Genomic DNA, 19,505 nt, shown 5'->3' on the forward strand with positions numbered 1-19,505 from the left:
TGATAAGAAGCTTTTTATTGATTCTTTTTCAACAATTTTCAATGTACATAAACTTACATGAAGTTATGAGGTAAAGAGCTGTATGTTCAATATCCATTGAACAAAATTGTGTTTTATTCTACCCTGTAAACACCTCAAACTTCCCTCCTACGCAAGCAGGTTTTTGGTTCTGGGTTCTGGCTCTCAGATTAAAAAATCAAAAGTTCAAAATGGTGATATTACTGTTTCAGAATTAACTTTGAAAAAAAGTCTATGCTAAGCTCTTCACAATGACAGGTTTTCTTTAAATAAACATTAAAGCTTGGGTTGGTAGTCAGATTTAGAAATACTTTTTATTATACTGGTTAAAATTATCTTTATGTCCAGATAACAATCAATACATAATGTGTTCCTAAAAAAGAGCGGAAAAAAAAGCCGCTATCTACAGCCGGAGTAAACCTGGGAAAACACCAACCAATCCCTGCCATCAGGAGCCAATTTATGAAACCAATCAAATCCCATCCTGCCGTTCTGCCCGCCTCCTGTGCATACATTTCATGTTTGTTTGTGTTTCTAACTTTCACTATGGTAATGTTTTGGTGTTTTCTTACTGTTGAGTGAGACATGAGTTGAAGTGGTGCAAAACACAAACGACGTGCTGAGGACCGGTTTTGAATCAGTCACCATCATATGGTCATGAATCAGCGGCACTCATGCATGTGAGCGGGGGCGGCGTTTTAGAGGAGCTCCGAGGGGAGGGGGGGAGGGGTTAGATGGAGTCCCGCGGAAATGCTACATTCAAATTCATGCTAGTTTTCCGTGGCTACCAACCCTAGCTTTAAAACACAACTTAACATTTACCTGTGTAACATTAAATCTGCACTTTTGCACTTAAATGAGTTTAAATGAGTAAAAATGGCACATCGTAAACAGTTAGTGGTGTTAACACATAGCTTGTTACCATTTTACTTGCCCCAAAATAACTTTGGAACAAATCCTTATCCTCAATAGACAGCAAACAATATCAAACACAGAGCTTAGCAGGAAGAACACACCAGACCTGAACAACCCAGTAATTAGCTGTGTCAGTCACCTGACGTGTTCTGTGAGAAGTCTTATAACTTGGTAAGAGAAAACTGATAAATCAAACTGGTAACAAACCACACTTTCCAGTTAGTTCCACCCTGTAAACACATAAAGGAGCTGCATGCACATACTTCTGCATGAATCCAAATTCTAAACTTCACCATTCAGCCGGAGACTGAAGGTGCTTTTACAAGTATATCTTTTATCAAAGTTTGCTTGCAGTATAATTTAATAGTCAAACATATAAAACCCTTTGATGACACTTGAAAGTAAATTTGCATCACAAATGTTGCTTCATACGACTCCCTGCTCTCCACTGGGGCAGCTCAGTGTATCCTGGGAGTCTGAACACGTGCGCTGGCGCTTTGCAGGAGGGGACACATTGTGAAGGAATGAGAGCTGAGAGTGAGGAGGGGCAGCGGGACTCATCTCAAGTTTGATTTCTGGAAAGGTCTGATCAGGGAAGGTAGTTTTCAAATGCTCTTCAAACAGATCCTTCAGCTTCACGCCTGCTTTGAAAACCTCTGTGTCAGCCTCCTGTGAAATAAGTGGAAGGAATGAGGGCAAAATATTTTAAAACAAGGTGCCAAGAGCTGTTCAATACAGCAGAAAAGGAATTCTCACAGACATTGGTAGTTATCTCTACAGTACCTCACTCGTACAGTTCCCAAGGACAAGCCGGATGTCTAATACAAACTCTGCAGGGCTGTGGTAGCACACACTCTGTTTAGCCTCCAGTCGTTTTTTCACAGTGCAGAGCTTCACTGGTCCCCTTATAGTCAGCCTGTCATTAGCACATAGCTACAGTATTTGGAGAGGGAGAGATAATACGACAATAAAACTTCATGGGAAGATGTTGCAGTGAAATGGAGATTAATATCTCACACAGAGCTTATGCATGCATTGTGCACAAGAGGTTACGGGTAATGTAAGGAGTGTAATCTTTCATAGTTAATGTCCATGCTATAAGCCATACAAGCCCTGTGTCAGCAAAAAAGGCATGTACAATAACAGTATCTTATTAAAGTTGCTCTGCCTCAGACTTAATTTCTTTTTTTTCACTGATACGTACTGCATAGTACACATGATTAAAATGACACTTATAGTAACACAATGCGACATTAATCTTGTTAACTTTTTGTTTGTAGGCAGTCATGCTTCCAGACTCACCGAGGGGGGTGATGCAGGTTTTTTAAAGCTTGGGCTCAGGTCACTGCAAAACAAGAGCAGCAACAGCTTCTCGCACTTCTGCAGCAAGAGAAAAACACATCTGACTCAACACAGAGCAGAGAAACCACGATTTCAAAACTATAATTATAATTATAGTCTATTGCATCCGTGCAGTTTATTATTAACCTGGCACCCAAGAGCAACAACAGTGTTGAGGTTTGTCTTTCAGAAATTATCTTGCAAAGTTTGGCACCATCGTATGACAACATGAAGAGTTTCAAATTTATAATGAATCTCAGATTTGATGGATTTTAATCTCTAAATATTCCTCTTCTTGTGCACAATATATTCACTGGATAATAGTTCAGTCTAACAACTCATACTGTATGAATCAAAACTGTATTGCAGCAGCAGACCAGAGGTTGTGTCCGGGCTCTGAATCTCACCACTCCTTGCAGTTTGACTTTACATGCATGAATCGAGGAGTGATGAGATCATATCTTTAACCCCTTACAGCCGGAGCCTGCATGTGGATGCTAGGGAAGTGGTGGTGCTGAAAGCTTGGGTGCAGCTCTGATGCATGGCAGTGGTGACATTAGCAAAGCAGAGGCAGAGACCGGATATCTTGCAGCTGAAATAGACCGCCTCATTGTGAGGATACATTTGTAAGGGGATCGTGAGAATGAGACGTGGCAAAAATGAAATCAGTGCAGCTTGAGATTCCTGCCTGAACTAGCTTGCAAGCGTTGCTCCTTTTATGACTACATTGTTGCTACGTAAACAGTTATTAGGTTATGTGATGTATTTTTATTAGGGAAACTTTGTGATTTTATCTCCAAATTGTTTTAGTATGTGTTCACAAACTACTTTAATTTGCTCACCTAACTTCCTTTAAGTTCCATTATCCAATCATGGACGTGCACACACATGCACAAAAACACAGCAGCCTGTTTTGGCACTTCTACTTTTTCTCAGCCTGTGTACGTCTGATTTTTTGACTAAATTAAGTAGCGATCCAAAAGATACTGCAGAACCAGCTACTCAGAACTGTTAAAGTAGCGATGTGGGGGGTGTTGGTGGCCTAGTGGTTTATGCGCCCCACATACAGAGGCTGTAGCCCTCGTCGCGGAGGTCGTCGGCTCAGCAGTTCTATCATAAAGGCAAAAACGCCCCAAAAACATTATTAAAAAAAAAAAATAGCAAGGTGAAAAGGATCATATTTAACGCAATACGTTACACGTCAATCAATGCATTAACGGCCCTGGTTAACATGGAAGACATGCATTTGTGGCATAAGCTAGAACTCTATACAATAAAGAAGCTAGATGAGGGGACTGTAATATCTGCAAACTATTGCATGCATCTGCAAACAAGCTCCAATCGGCTTTGAACAGGGGGTGGAGACTGAAACAGATCGGCATGTTTGCGATCCAGAAGATTGATTTGAAGGATTTTGGGATGTATCATCATAAAAAGACCAACAATGTTATTATAATGACATCATATGTGTTAGGGATTTGCAGGGGAATATGTTCAACTGCGTTGCATAGAGTGAGAGAAGTTACAGAGAAGCCTTAGTTGAGATCATCGACAGTTCATTGTTCACTGATGTTTACCAGCTGATTGAACAAACAGAGCTAGATCTCTCTCGCTAACTTAACAATGCTTTATCCTGACTTTGTGCCTACCAATCTCACTGTCTGATTACTGAAACGTGTGTGATCTTTAGTTGTGAGAAATTGATTTTTTTTATTCAAAAAATGAATACTGACTAGTTTGTCCACAGGGGACAATCCTCCTTCAGAATCAGGTTCTGTCTTCACTGTTTTGGCTTCAGGTTTGCTTCCATACTCCATCCCAGGCACTAATAGGTCACGACAGAGAGAGCAAAGCCAATCCCCGCTGGAAAAAGAAGTCCAGACACAATAAATCTCTGTTAAAGCCAGTAAGCAGGAACATCTATTAACAACAGCATAACGCTGCCGTCAGCTCTAAACCTCACACCTCCAAAATATGAAAACAGCTCATCAAAAACTCATTGTTACACAGCTGAAGGGTCTTTTTCATCTCATGGAGGATCATAATTCCTCACTTCTAGTATAAACTTCAAAATTAGCTATAACATGAGTTATTAGATTTCCATCTGAGATCAGCATTAGATACATTTCCCCTGACAGAGCTTGCCTGGGAGATTTGAGGAGAGCTGGAACGTGGCACGAAAGGTGAAACTCCTTGAGACACTTTTTGCAGCGCAGCAGTTCTCCTCCAGTCCGGCACACAGCACACACAGCTTCATTAGAGGCTTCCAGTGGAGCTTGGTGCTGGTCTGCCTGCTGTTCTCCACCCAGTAAGGGGATGGGATTTAGAGCATTGGTCTTACTCTGGTCCCTGAGGCTGTTTGGGCGGTGACGTTTGTCGTCAGTGCTTTGAAGAGGAGTTAGGATTTTGTTCGGCTCGCCTTGGGCACAGGTATGAGGTTGGTCACCTGTGCTATCAGGGAGGCTGGCTCTTTGGTTTGGAAGGACCTGAAATCCACAACAAAGAGAGAACAGTGCTGCATAACTAGTCTGATCATTAAACCTGCTGTGAGGGGTTTCACAAGTGATGCCTCCAGATATTACCAATGATACCGACTGTTTCAGAGGAAGCAATGTACCATCATTATCACATGCACCTGCACCTGCATTTCCCAAAACAGTTTGAGTGGAGGTGGATGTGTCAATACAAACACCAGACTTTGTTTACTTGGATTTTATGCAGACTTTTCCTGTCAGCTTTAGAAAAAGTCTGGGTGAGCGGATGTGTGGACACAGCAGGTAATAGTCTGGAGCATTGTGGGCAAGCATGTGGGCAGGATAATGATGTTGTTCACATTGTGCAGAGTTTTGCTGCTTTATTACATGATATCAACCCAGAAACGATTGTGTTTATGGAGATCTAAACCCCCTAAACTCAACACTCTTCACTTTGTTTGTCCAGTATGTACAAACCTGGTCTCAGTGCACCACTTTTAATAAAAGCAGCTACCAAAACTAAATCTACTGTACAGATGGAGTATATTTGGCCGGTATTAATAATTTATTGTCTCCTTACATAGCTACTGTCATCATCCGGCTCATCTTTTATGACTATGATTGGCCCTACTGAGGACCTTCGTCTTCTCTTGGCAGCTGATCCCACTGCTCCACTCGCCTGGTGTGTTTCTGGAGGTTTCCAGGAAACAGACCTGGGGAGAAAAGCAAGGACCACTTTGAATAAAGAAATCCACAGGAGAGAATAAACGGCACAAAGGGACTAGGGTTCCTTTAAATGTAGTCGTATTCAAAGCAGAAGAATAATCAGAGAGAGAGAAAGAGAGAAGCAATCTAAGCTTGTGTGTGTGTGCACAGCTGTGTCCTCACCCTGGTTTCTCCTCCTGGGATACAGCAGCGTACCCTGGTGAATACTGCTGTCCTTGCACTTGAGAGAATTAAAAATGTCCTTTATCAAAAATACAGCAAATCACACAGTCTGCACAGTAAAAACACACTGATGCACAGACTCACCATTTCTATGTGGTAGAGTAGGCAGCAGGCTCTGAGGATAATTTGTTTTCAGCATACACATTGGACCACCGGACTCATTCGTCCTATTCAGGTATGCAGGCTCAATCTGAACACACAATGCATGTTGTTCAGGACATTATTAAATAAATATCTCAGTGTAGTCTACATTAATGGATCCAGTCACTTGCCGTGTGCCTGGACTGAGATGAACTGACGCCCCCACTGATGGGCACAGGTGTTATGTGGCTGTACAGAGGTGAAGAGGAGAGCACGTCCACAGGCTTGGGTTGATAACTGGGGCTGCTTCCCGTCATCCCCAGAGGCTTTAAATAGAAGAAAGAGAAAGAGAGATATTAAAGAGAAAATGATGCAATCCTTTTCATGTACATTCCTGTCGGCTACTCCATACATGTGAGGATGGAGTTGGAGATGAAAGGGTGCACCTTTAGTGCCCTGATGATGGCTGTGTGGGTAGACACCTTCTGGCAACGACTGGAGCAGAGTATAAAGCCATTAAAATGAAAGAAGGACTCTATGAATCCAGGATGATCTTTTTTTGTGGCCTGTCAACCTTGATGGTGCAGCTAGTCGCCTGGTTGTTTCAACAGAAATCTAATATCCAACTAACAGACGAGTCTAAAGTTAAGAAAACATTAGGGAACAGTCAAAGTTGAGCACAATTTATTCATCATAACTCAACTTAGGATCACAGAGTCTAGGTAAACAATGCTGAAATGTAGTTGCCAAGTGCGGCTAACATTGTTACAGTGGAACAAACATCATGTGGTGTCATATTACATTCAGCTATTGTGCGCCAGGTCTCCACGTGCGCTTTTTAAAGAGGATCAATACGCAACAACGACACGGATACGAAGGTTGACAACTTTAAAGAGGACATTTCCTCACTTTTGGATATAGATGCCAACAGACTGGTGGGAATTGCTAGAACGCTATGTTTGTAGACCAGGAACATCGGAGCTGAAAATTAGACACTGTGAGTCTGTTCAGTTCTCTGTGTGCAGCAAAACCACAATTAGTAGTACGAGCCTTCATTCATAGACTGTATGTCCCCGGAGAATATTCTTATGAGCCTGATCGTTGATATTCACCGTGTTAAACACGTTGTACCCTATTTAATACCATCAGTTATATGTATTTTGTTGCTGTGGAAAATATCATTTTGGGGGGAAAAAATGTATTTTTTATTGTTTTTGACAGAAGAAAACAAAATGCTTTTTATTGATTAATCGATAATTGATTGTGAACATTTCCAAAGATCGTTCAGGGAAAATACTTGAAATTTACATCTCTAATTTGTATGCTTCAAAATAACTTAATAATCTACTTTTAATACATTGTCAAGCTGCATAATACTATTCTTCCAAAATATAGTTATACATTATATACATTCAGAGCGTCCTCCAAACTACTGGATGGCAAAAAACAGACACAATGAGCCTCTCTCCATGGCTACACACAGTTTCTATCTGGTTTCTATTCATCCATAAAAAAATCGACTATAGGTCTATGGAGTCTGATCAAAAATGTAAGTGGAAGCAACGCGTAAGACACAAGCTAACACTTCAACCACCACCTCAACTTATCGGCTTTTCCAGAGTTTACATGTTTAGAGTAATGCTAGTTGGCCGGCAAAAAAGCCATAACGAAAAAGTGGTTATGTCAGGATTCACCTGCATTAGTAGACTGGTTTAATATGATGCATGACATTTGTGTAACGGAAGAACTAACGTTTACCCTGAGGCCCAAAAGTGATGTGTTCGATAAATATTGGAAAGGGTGGATTGAGTTCATTAACCCACATAGAACAGATTTCAGGTAAAGATCTACAGCTGTACTGCAACTCCCTTGGTTCCCTGTTACACATGGACTGTTATGTTTTATTTGTTGTTGTATTTTTGTTTGTCATCTGTGTTTTCTTTTGTGAGAAAAAAGTGCTCATTTGAGAATGTGTTGTATAAATTTATCTTAAACTTAAATAAAAAGAAAATTGAAAAAAATAAATACACAAGATAACCGTTATTTACAGCATTTCAGGCATAGAATTATGAACTAGTGATAACAAGTAACTGACTAGTTATTGTGGTGCTGACAAGCGAGAGTGATGACATTCATTAACTTAGTAAAAGTAAATGGTTAATGGACTTGTACTTATATAGCGTTTTTCTAGTCTTTCTGACCACTCAAAGCACTTTTACACTACTTGTTCACCCATTCATACCCATTCACTCACTGATGGTAGAGGCTGCCACAGTGAGGGCCCATCAGTGTTAGCTAATCTCATTTGTTCACATTCACATACATCTGAACAACAGAGGTAGCAATTGGCGGTTCAGTGTCTTACTCAAGGACACTTCGGCATGTGACTGCCAGAGCTGGGATTGAACCGCCAACCTTCCAATTGATAGACAACCGACGCTACCCACTGAGCCACAGCCGCCCCATAAAAGTATACATAAAAGTAAATTCACCAGTGGAAATGTTTTTCTCTCAAGCCACTTGTTAGCATAATGCTATCAGTTTTTGTCATTTTACATATGACAAACCTATTAGTTCTTACAAATCCACACCCAAACACTAGGTTTTAGAGTTAATCCTTTTTTTTAACTACGCATATATAAGCTCATTAAATAATTAATATTTATACAACACACTTGGGATAAAAAGCCAAGAGGAAATTGGCCTTAATACTAACCACTTCTTAAGAGGCTGGATTCTAAGATTGGAAACTTTCCTGATCATGTCAGTCTTTCTATTTATCATAACATTATCAATCAAATGGGGTCAAATTTGCACATGATTTAGACAGCTACACTCCAAATTAATAACAAAACAGAAAATGTTCTGTGCTTCTTATCTGATGATTAAGTATAAAGAAAAAAAACAGCAGAAGTGACTTTTAAAAACTCACTTAAGCACTCTTAAAACCTTTTAAAAAACATGAGTGTCCTTGCTTAGTAGTAAAAGATACAAAAACACTGTATATTTCTTCACCAAGGAGAATACTTGAGAGTCTGTTATGCAATGATAACAGCTTGTTCCCATCAGTGTGACACAACTAATGTGTTCACTTCACATGCCAGTATTGTCCCAAGAATGAGCCTATACTTCAGGGCTGAAACCAAAACACCCTATGAACTAGACTAAACAACTGATGAGATGATATCAACCCTTTCTTATGAAACCTTTTGTCTGTTCTCTGTCACGTTTTGGCTCCTGCTGCGCTGCAGATTTTAGCTCTTCTTCTTTTTTTTATTTTGAGTCCTCAGTTTGTCTAAGATTGAAATCTATCTTGACAAGGAAAGACACAAATTGCCCCGGATGTGAAGGCTGTCAGCTCTATTTAGGACAATGCCATCTGCTGTCGGTGCTTGTTAAGAGGCCTTGTCAGTCACACGGACATGAGCGCACACGCACACTCACACAGAAACACACACTAACCTGGGGCGTAAACCCAGGGCTCGGTAAGCTGCTAGTTGGGCTGACGTGGTTGGGGGCAGGCACCATAAACCTGCGTCCTGTTTGGGGCTGTATACTGTGGGACGGAGAGCCTCCGTGTAGGGTCCCTGGGATGGTTCTCTGCAGACGGACGCTCTGGTACCACGTCCAGGGAGGAGGAGGTGGTTGGGGCTGCCAGTGGACCTGCGGGTTCAGCTTATCCACCTGCATTTGGAGCTGAGCCAGAGTGTTATGGGGAGCTCCCGGGGCAAAGCTTTGGGGTGAGCCTGAGGGGGCCTGCCCGGGGTGGGAAAGATGGTGAGGGATACCCTGACATCCACCCAGTTGGGGGCCTGGCACACTCTCCATCACTAAAGAGCCTGAGGAAATATACACACAGAGACAAGATGAGCATAATAAGTAAGAGTGACGGAAAAGATAACAATACTGGAAAAAGTTTAGGAAACTTTTATGGTAAGAAAACTATCTGGTCCGGATGCATTAATGCTAACTTTATCAGAGTCATAACTTATAATTTATAGCCCTTATTTATTAACTGCTACAGTTTCCCAGCATTTTAAGCCTCTGTCTCTGTCAAGCTCTACACCATCAGACATATTTTCATCTTTACCCTAGTTTGGAATCCTACCAACTTTCTTAACACCAAAGGGACTGGTTTTTGTCTTTTGGTAGAAAAGCTTCTGATGTGATTTCTGGGAACCATTCTATTTTAATCCGTACAACTGTTCAGAGAGCAATGATCTGGAATCACTCAATAATTCAAGTGAATCAGGGCACTTAATGGGGGCACTAATCACGACAAATGGCATGCGAAAATGTGATGTAACTGATGTAACAAGACATGGCTTTTTGCAGTGGGTATTATTACATATTAGCACATATCGAGACTTAAACAAATGTATTGATTATCTTGCTTAGAACACATTTTAACTGCACATTTTCCCTGCATTTTGGATCTGTTAATTATAACTCAACTCAACTCAACTATATTTATATAGCACCTTTCATACATAAAAACATGCAGCCAAAGGTGCTTCACAGAATAACAGAGACAGAAAACAACAGCAATGGTGAAATTATAAAAGGCATGATTATAAATAAAATACTTAAAAATAGAATAAAATCAATACAGTAAAATTAATAAAATAAGTAATAGTGGAAAGAAAAGTTAAAAAAGGTAGCGTTAACAAGATCAGATGAATACAAGAGATGAATAGATAAATAAATAATTAAATAAGATAAATAAATGTTAAAGCAATGATTCAAATAATAATGATTCAAATAATAATACAAAAATAATAATAATGCAGTCACATCCATAAACATTACCTTCACTTAGCTGTCTTATACATATGACAAGAGACAAGATTAGAAGTAAGTCATGCAATGTGTATGAGGATGGTGGCACAAAGTGATCTAAAGTACTTTAGATGTATTAAATCTCAGATTTAATCATCATCCTTTACAAAGTGCATGGATAAAACCCAAGTTTCAACCCCTATAAATAAAGTAACAATAAAAGGAAACTTTGAGAAATATTAAAGTAACTTGTGGTGTAAAACTTCTCGTAAGTGATGTCTAGGTACGATTCCTTTTTAGTGTTGTCAGAGGAAAAAACATGGTTTTAAAGTGAAACAAGAAAGGACAATAATAACGACAAATAGTATGTGACTGATGGAAAGAGCGCACGCTTTTTGATGTTGCATCATGTCCCACTACCACTGTTGTCATGCTTATGTAAGAAGTCCATCAGGCTCCACTTCAATCTGAACTTTTGTTCAAACTATCAGCCTGGACTTTATACGTGCCAAAGTTTGTGTGGCCTTGACCATTAAACAATGTTCTAAAATAAGACTTTACTATGGCAACGAATGTGGATGATGTTAAAAAGACAATAAAAAAAAACAGCATCCAGACCATTATAAATCTTTCTCAGGTTTCTAGATTACCCTCTACAGTAGAGAAATATCCTGGCCTTACCCAGATCAACATTTGAGGCCCAGTAGGCAGCTCGACACTGGAAGCGTGCGGTGCTCTGTGGTATAAATGAGGTACTACATTTTGCCCGCAGGAGGTTTCCAATCTGAAACAGAATCTGCAACAGACGGGGTGGTATTAATAATTTTTAGAGAAGGTCACTTGTGTGTTACAAAAAGCATATGTTCCCACTACACCCTGTCCAAATAGAGCAGACTCCAAACTGGCTTTCTGAGCTGAGCTGAGTTTCACATCAAGAAAACAAGACTGTGATTAAATACTTTTTGAGTAGATCACTGTTCAGACACCCAAACCATACCAAGCGTTTACAGTACAACAGCGCCGTGCCCCCGCTCCTGGCTGTGGCCCATTTGGTGAACTTGATGACGTGATCCAGGTGTCTGGACAGATAGCTGATGTCCTCTTGTTGTTTCCGCAAGACACTCTCGTGATCCTTTGTTACAGCCTGGAAAACATGAATAAGTGAACATCTGCAGTTTTTAAACAGCTCGAGGGTATGCGCTCAAGGCCTCAGGGTAAAACCGTCAACAGAGATTGCAAGAAAGGGATGTTCTTCTGGATTCAAGTCTACAGCATGGGGTAAAAGTGAGACACGATTTTATCCAAATGTCTAATATAAACCAAGTCTTTGTCATACCTCAAGTTGATTAAGCAGCATCTTGCCCTTTTTGTTTATCTCCAGAATCAAAGTGCAGATGGACTTCTTTATTTCATTATGAACAGACGAGCGGTTCTGATCAACCTGAAGGAGTCTGAAAAGCAGACAATGAACAATCAATAGTTCAAAAAATTATCTCCAACTATATATGACCCGGTTGTTCTTGTTTATACAATGATATTTAAAGGTCATATGGAGAGGAAAACACTCTGTTCTACACAGATCTTTAAAATATGAGTGTCTTCATTTATACACATTCTTGCATTCTCATGCATGTATGTTATATTGTGTAAACACGTACCCATTGTTTATGGAGTTTGATACCTCCTCAATCAGTTTCTTTTTCTCCTGCAGCTGCTGGGTCAAGCTCTCCATGTGCTGTTTGTGGTTGTTATAAGCATCTTCAAGGAACTGGTAGCTAAAGAAGCCAAAAAGTACTTTAGTATATGACTTCAAATATCATCTACTAACATATAAGTTAAATCCACTGGACTACATTGTGGAGTGCAACAGAGTTGACATATCTGCACATGGTGTATACTCCTCAATATGATGTATCTTTATTATAGTATTTTGTAAACTTTAAACTGTACTTGTGGTCCTTGTGTTTGGCCAGTTGGCAGTCCCGGCAGGTTAGCAGGTCACAGGTCTCACAGAACAGCTTCAGTGGTTCTTGTTTGTGGACATCGCAGAACATCGGCCTCAGAGTGGACCCACCAGGGACCTCTTAAAAACAATACAAGGTTCATCATTTGGGGTGAAAGGCAAAGGCTGATCCATCTCTTGCTTTGGTACTTCAGATCTTACACTGATGATCAAATTAAAGCTTGTTGTAATCATCTATAAAACCAGTGGGTTTAACAAAAGAAGACCTGCATGCATAAGTCGAGGAAAGGGTAGATTTTTATTTATTCAAAACATGTATAACATATAGCTGGCGATCCAGAGCGAGTCGGCTCGCATCGAGAGAGAGACGACTCCCAGTTTTTTCCTTTCGCTGCTTAGCTCTCACAGTGCTCAGCCCCAGCTCTGCTCACAGCAGAACTTTGTTTTGATTGGTCAGCATGGCGGCCATGCGGCCAATCATGTGAGGATATAGGATATAGGTGATGGAGGGGAGGCTGTGTATCGTGGCTACATCTGTTCCTTCCAAGAGAGTCTTATCAAAGACAGGGAGGAGAAATCAGATCAGCCCATCCAAGCTGAGGGATCTGATTTTTCTCAATGCCAACCTGAACTGAAGACATTAATAATGTTTGCTCCAGTTTGGTTCTGGTTCTGTTTGCTTGAGTTGGTTCTGGTTCTGTTTGCTTGAGTTGGTTCTGGTTCTGTTTGCTTGAGTTTGGTTCTGGTTCTGTTTGCTTGAGTTTGGTTCTGGTTCTGTTTGCTTGAGTTTGGTTCTGGTTCTGTTTGCTTGAGTTTGGTTCTGATTCTGGTTCTGTTTGCTTGAGTTTGGTTCTGGTTCGGTTTGCTTGAGTTTGGTTCTGGTTCTGTTTGCTTGAGTTTGGTTCTGGTTCTGATTCTGTCTGCTTGAGTTTGGTTCTGATTCTGGTTCTGTTTGCTTGAGTTTGGTTCTGGTTCGGTTTGCTTGAGTTTGGTTCTGGTTCTGACTGCTTGAGTTTGTTTCTGGTTCTGTTTGCTTGAGTTTGGTTCTGGTTCTGGTTCTGTTTGCTTGAGTTTGGTTCTGGTTCTGGTTCTGTTTGCTTGAGTTTGGTTCTGGTTCTGGTTCTGTTTGCTTGAGTTTGGTTCTGGTTCGGTTTGCTTGAGTTTGGTTCTGGTTCTGACTGCTTGAGTTTGTTTCTGGTTCTGTTTGCTTGAGTTTGGTTCTGGTTCTGGTTCTGTTTGCTTGAGTTTGGTTCTGGTTCGGTTTGCTTGAGTTTGGTTCTGGTTCTGACTGCTTGAGTTTGGTTCTGGTTCTGTTGTGTGGATATGTTTGCAGTTTTTTGTTAATTTGTACAATACAAAAGTTTGATTAAAATACTAAACAAAAGTAAGAATGGTTTTGTAACAGAATAAATGCACAAAATTGGGCAATTATAAAGGCTTCTAAAAAAAACACTGTACGCAAAAACCATTAGTTTTTGCAAAGTTAAGGTAAAATATACGGCTACAAAAGATCCTAAATTAAGAGCTGTTCGGGAGTCGAAAGAGTCGGCTCTTCTTTGGGAGCCGAGTCAAAAGAGCTGGCTCTCTGACAAGAGCTGAACTTCCCATCACTACAGCAGGGGAGGGAAAAAAACAAGCGTCAATCTCCGGTCTAAAAATATGAATCAATGCGGAAGTGTTAAAAGCTGCAGTTCATCGAGGATCCGCTTGAGGCTGGCTCCGGACGTACCGGGAGTCACACACACATGAATGGGAAAAAGCTGATATTTACAGCAGAAATAAACATGTTTACAGCCTGGTACAAAAGACGAGTGTAGTCTGGATAGCTCATTTCTCGATGTCCTCTCACTGTGAGGGGTGTGAATTTTTTTCTAATGCGGCAATTTCGAAAGATATTGAGATTACGAGTCTTCCAATGAGAGGCACAGCTGCCTGTGGGAACACTGTAGCTGTTGGCTAGGAGGCTCAAAGCCCGCCTCTTTACGTCACACAGGCTTAACAGAAGCAATATGGCTGCTGCAGCCGATTGGCTTCAGAACAGTGTTCAGAAATGGGTGATGTCCCGGATACCACGTCCATATTTTATACAGCTTATGGAAAAAACATATACAGGTTCTCTGCAAGGGAGCCCTACCAACATTATACTCTGCATCTACACATGACACACTCTCTGTCAGAGCTTTACAAAATGAGCAGCAGAAGTAAACAGGTGATAACCCTGGCATTCCTCTTTGATCATGACAGTGAAAGAGAGGAGGGTGTGTCTGAAGATGAAGACCATCTTTTGGTCAATTCTGAGTCTGATGATTCTGATTATAAACCAAATGAGGAAACAGATATTCATATTCCTCCAAGCAGACATTCACATCAAAAATGGGGAAATACAGCGATCTTCATCCCCAAATATACGTCAGGCAAAACTGTCTACAGAAAACATTATAAAGACAGAACCACTAGGATAGCAGTGACTTGTGTAACAGACATTAAGTCAGCTTTTGAACAGGTCATGGTAAATAGTAAATGGTTAATGGACTTGTACTTATATATCTCTTTTCCAGTCTTCTGACCACTCAAAGCTCTTTCACATTACTCGCTCACCCAATGATGGTAGAGGCTGCTAAAGTAAGGGACCATCAGTATTAGCTAATCTTATTCTAGACATTCATACACCACTGAACAACTGAGGGAGCAGTTTGGGGTTCAGTGTCTTGCCCAAGGACACTTCAGCATTTGACTGCAGGAGCTGAGATCGACTAAAGACAAGCTGTCAGCCATTAGAACAGTGAGGGACAAGTGGGTGGAGCAACTTCCACTATATAACCCAGACCCTAATGTCACAGTGGATGAAAGGCTAGAGGCATTCAGAGGTTCGTTCCATTTTAGGCAATAATCTATGTCATGTAAAACTATTGTATTTATATTTAGGTCTTTCAAATGTACAATAAAAAAAAGCTTTAACATGAATTTTCATAAAACACGAGTGAGTTATCCTCATTGAACCATGATCTGTGAGGATTAAAGAACACCATTGCACTAAATATTGATTTATATTGTTAGTAATGGAATTAATAATGATATTGAAAAATGTGTATTGGGATTTTTTTGAGTTCTGACACTTCTGGATAATTAAACATGCCCCGGGTCAAGATGACCCACGAACATTATTGCTGTCCATAAGAAACGAACATAACAGGAGGGTTAACATGTGTGGCTCATGATAATAAACATTGGTTGTCTGCTTCTTGACAAACAGCATACCCAGATAACTTGTTTCAAATCTAATTCTGCTGCATGTAATCTGCAATTCAAAACAGGGTTCATTATTTATAAGGGAAGTGTAATTTACCACATTCCCACAACATACGTGGAAAAAATACATATATTATCATTAAAATAGCCATTAAACATACCCTTGGTTGGCAGCAGTGATACCAATTGATCATATAGTGCTACTGTTGGCAAGGTTATCTAGTCTGGATGATGTCATTATATGTGTACTGTGTGTTTGTTGTATTAAATTGATTATACAAGACAATATTCAATTTGGATGCATTAACCCTTTATCATCTCAACCCATTACGCAGTGTGACACTTCAAACAGCTCTTTCCTTTGCTGTGGAAACACCAAACATACTTCACAGATGAAAACACTGAGATAAAGACACCAGTTAGAGTACCTTGTGTTGCTCCTGCTTTCTGCCGGATGGTGTGATCCCTGGTGAACTTGACTCTCTGGTGGGCCTCCACACAGGTGGCACAAAGGTACTCGACACAGTTCACACAGAACCCGGCTGCTTCAGTGTTGTCATCACAGGTCATACAGAGCTACGGGTAAGACGACACACGTATCAGAAGCTTAAACATTCAATGAGGATAAAGAGGTGATGCAGCAGGAGAGATCCTCTGTTGTGCAAATTAAACTAGATCTGATGTTTGAATGGAAGGGTGAAAGGACAGACATATGACAATTTTAATACCTTGATTTATAATGCCAATATTGATACCTAGATTTAGGTGCTGGCTGATACCCTGAACCCATCAATACAACAGTGATACACATGCCTACTGAGGGAAAACCATAGACTGCTCGGCTCGAAGTGAGGCCGCCACAAAAATTACTCCCCCTAGTGGCTGGCTGCAGTATAGGTCAAAAACTCTGCCTCTCACATCCGTATGCTGTGGTGATATGTGTTATTATTTGACTGTTTTGTGTTCAATGCCTCTTTTTTCTGAAAATTTTCTTTATCGTTAGTTATCAGAGGTTAAAAAACTGGGTTTTACATCCGGGTTTGCTTTGATTGACAGCTGCTGCAGAGAGAAACTCTGTAGGACCTCGGGATGGTACGCTGTAGGGGGGAGCTCGTTACCGTGGAAAGAAACACACAAATTCCTTACTGCGCAGACTCTGGCTGCAGAAAATGTACAAGATGTCAGCTTCTGGAACAGGATATTTCGGCTTCAAAACTGTACAATGGGAAAAGGCGGAGCGACGCTGTCCATTATACATACAGTCTATGGGGAAAACAGTGATTGCTGACATTTATTTAACTTGCTTTGACTAGCATTATACTCCCTGATACAGCTGTAGGAAATATTGTATTGATGATATTATGATAATTTACCTTGAAACTGGTAATTTTTTTTGAAGGGGCTAATAGTTTGAGTATCCGGGGGGGTGCATTAGCTGGCATACTTGATATTTGATAGCATAATTTAGGAGTTTAAGATCAGCACCAATTCTAGCAGCAGTATCAGACAGTGGCGGTTCTGGGGAGGGGCCGACAGGGGCCAGTGCCCCTGAAAACTTAACCTGGGCCCCCTTGTGGCCCCCCCTCCACACCAAGATAATATTATACAATAAAAAAAGCTTTGGTATTGCGCCAATGTTACAGGCTGAACACATGCGTGTGGCACTTGGTTCCAGTCCCTTAGAGTGCTAAGGGACTCATGTTGAGTGTAAACAGCCAAACAGCTGCTGTCAGTCTGCATTTTGATATAGTACACAGTAGTATATATGTGTAGTATATAGGGATGCACTTATGTTTTGCCAGTTAGTTCTCAGCCGGTCCACGCCCTTCTCAGTCTCTTTTGTGAGGGTTGAATGTGTCCCTCTGACAACACCCTTGGCCCCAGCCTGGCCCCCCTAATAAATTGGTCTAGAGCCGCCACTGGTATCAGATGAACTCTACCCAAAACCCTAGCATACTGAATTATGAAGTATTGAAATCCCCAGTTTAAATTCCCCTTACTTATCCTGTAGGTTTCATACACATATCAGACAATAGTTACAAACCTGCTCTCATATTGTGATGCATTTGATCACTAACCTGGACAGTCCTCTCCACTGTGCTGCTGGGAGCCTCCACCCAGTCTTTTACAAAGACGTTCTCCATCACATCTACCTCCATACACTCCTGTCTGCACACTGGGCAGCGGATTACATTCACTGGAAACACAACAGCATCACACACAGGTTAGGTGTAGTCAGAAATCTGAATGTATGCCTGCTTCTTGTACATCTAAAATGACTGACATGAGAAATGAAGCAACCACAGTGAAAAAAGGAACAATTTTTCACCCTCTTGTATGACTGAAAGGTGATCCCCTCTAACTGATCCCTGGTCAGTGTTTGTAAACAAAGTGACTCACGTGGTTTGGTCGCCCTGCTGTCAACCTGTGAGTTCGGCGCCTCTGTCATGGCCAAATTCCTGGAGGGTAGAGGCAAACATTTCTTGCAGAAGGAGTGAAGACACGGCAGAAGTTTGGGCTCTCGACTGTGAAAGTTCAGACAACAAACGGGGCAGGTGTCCAGGTCATTCTGCTCGGTTGTATCGGACTTTCCCTCACTGTGCACTTGCATGCTCTCCGCTTCATTCTCTACGATGATGACAGCAGCAGCATCCGCGGAGTCCTGTTCACCCGTGCGTCCCTCCATTTGCTCCATCACCGTGGATTTATTCCTCTAAGTGTTTACGTGATTTTTCCTAACAGGTGAGCAGAGCAGGCTCAGAATCCTCGCACCGAGTAGAGCATCTTCACCAACCTTCTTAAAAACAGTGTTACAAACGGCGCGCGCTTAGAATTGTACTCACATGCAACCTTTTCGTAAAACGACGACATATCCAGGACTGGAACTGTTGCCAAAAAGATGAAATCTCTCCGTTTAAATCTATTTATACAGTCTATGGTCTGAAGGGGTTTCACAGTCGCGTGCCGCGGATGTTGCTCAAATCGCACCGCTCGCGCTCGTTGCAGAGGGGTGGGGTCAAACAGTGCGCGTGCTGCTGAGATGCTCAGAGAGTGATGAAGCTCCACCTTCAGAGGCTGTTTGTTTAACATTTGTTAATCTACAAGTTCATTTGTCAACATTTGACTCATTGTTCTTTTAAAACGTTATTGACATTATGCTGGAGAAGGTGTGGACAAATAGGAGACCACACACACACGTCTTTTGGGATTGCCCCAAAATTCAGGAATCCTGGATAAATGTTAAAAGGACAAATGGTGCTATTTTAAATGTCACCGTGCTCTTAGATCCCCTGATATTTTTGTTGGGAGTTTTACCCAAAGATTTATATCACAGAGATCAGAGGTACATAATGCGTATACTTATGTTGATTTCCACAAAAATGATTAGGCTACTATCAAAGCTGCTGTTGGTAGTCACAGAGTAAACATCTGTTCAGAGAAAGGGACTTTGAATGTCAACACTATCCCTCCCAACCAGATTTCCTCTTACCCCCCCCCCCCCAACACAGATCGGCGTGCGCATAGGCTAAGGTGATTCTTGAGCCTGGTGGGACAGCTCATGGTGTTGTAACCCTTTTCTGTCCATGGTTATCTGTGGTGGCGGGAGGAGGAGGGAGGCAAAGGACTCAAGAGGTTACAGGATACTGTGGACCAAGGCACCAAAATAAATACATAAAGAAATAAGGAAGAAGAGAAAGTAGAGAAAAGTAGAGAAATAAAGAGGTACATAAATAAAG

General features: G+C 41.1%; 1 protein-coding gene across 2 annotated transcripts; it reads right to left on the minus strand.

Moving 5' to 3' along the window:
- Nucleotides 1–18,780, minus strand: LOC117814770 (transcription intermediary factor 1-alpha-like). Of its 2 annotated transcripts, XM_034686279.1 has the most exons (19): nucleotides 18,612–18,765; nucleotides 18,169–18,503; nucleotides 17,847–17,965; nucleotides 16,197–16,344; nucleotides 12,507–12,639; nucleotides 12,215–12,331; nucleotides 11,893–12,007; nucleotides 11,554–11,700; nucleotides 11,238–11,352; nucleotides 9,240–9,616; nucleotides 5,969–6,103; nucleotides 5,781–5,886; nucleotides 5,637–5,694; nucleotides 5,329–5,461; nucleotides 4,420–4,760; nucleotides 4,008–4,137; nucleotides 2,236–2,313; nucleotides 1,717–1,866; nucleotides 759–1,602 (listed from the first exon to the last, which is right to left on the minus strand). In XM_034686279.1, the coding sequence occupies exons 2-19, from the start codon at nucleotides 18,461–18,463 to the stop codon at nucleotides 1,360–1,362; spliced, it is 2,940 nt and encodes a 979-aa protein (XP_034542170.1). In that variant the 5' UTR covers nucleotides 18,464–18,503; nucleotides 18,612–18,765; the 3' UTR covers nucleotides 759–1,359. The 2 variants fall into 2 exon arrangements, with proteins under 2 accessions (XP_034542169.1, XP_034542170.1); XM_034686278.1 differs by having other exon boundaries at nucleotides 1–1,602; nucleotides 18,169–18,780.
- Between the last annotated feature and the right edge of the window lie 725 nt (nucleotides 18,781–19,505).

Source organism: Notolabrus celidotus, chromosome 6 (genome assembly GCF_009762535.1).
Source record: "Notolabrus celidotus isolate fNotCel1 chromosome 6, fNotCel1.pri, whole genome shotgun sequence".
Lineage (NCBI taxonomy): Eukaryota > Metazoa > Chordata > Actinopteri > Labriformes > Labridae > Notolabrus > Notolabrus celidotus.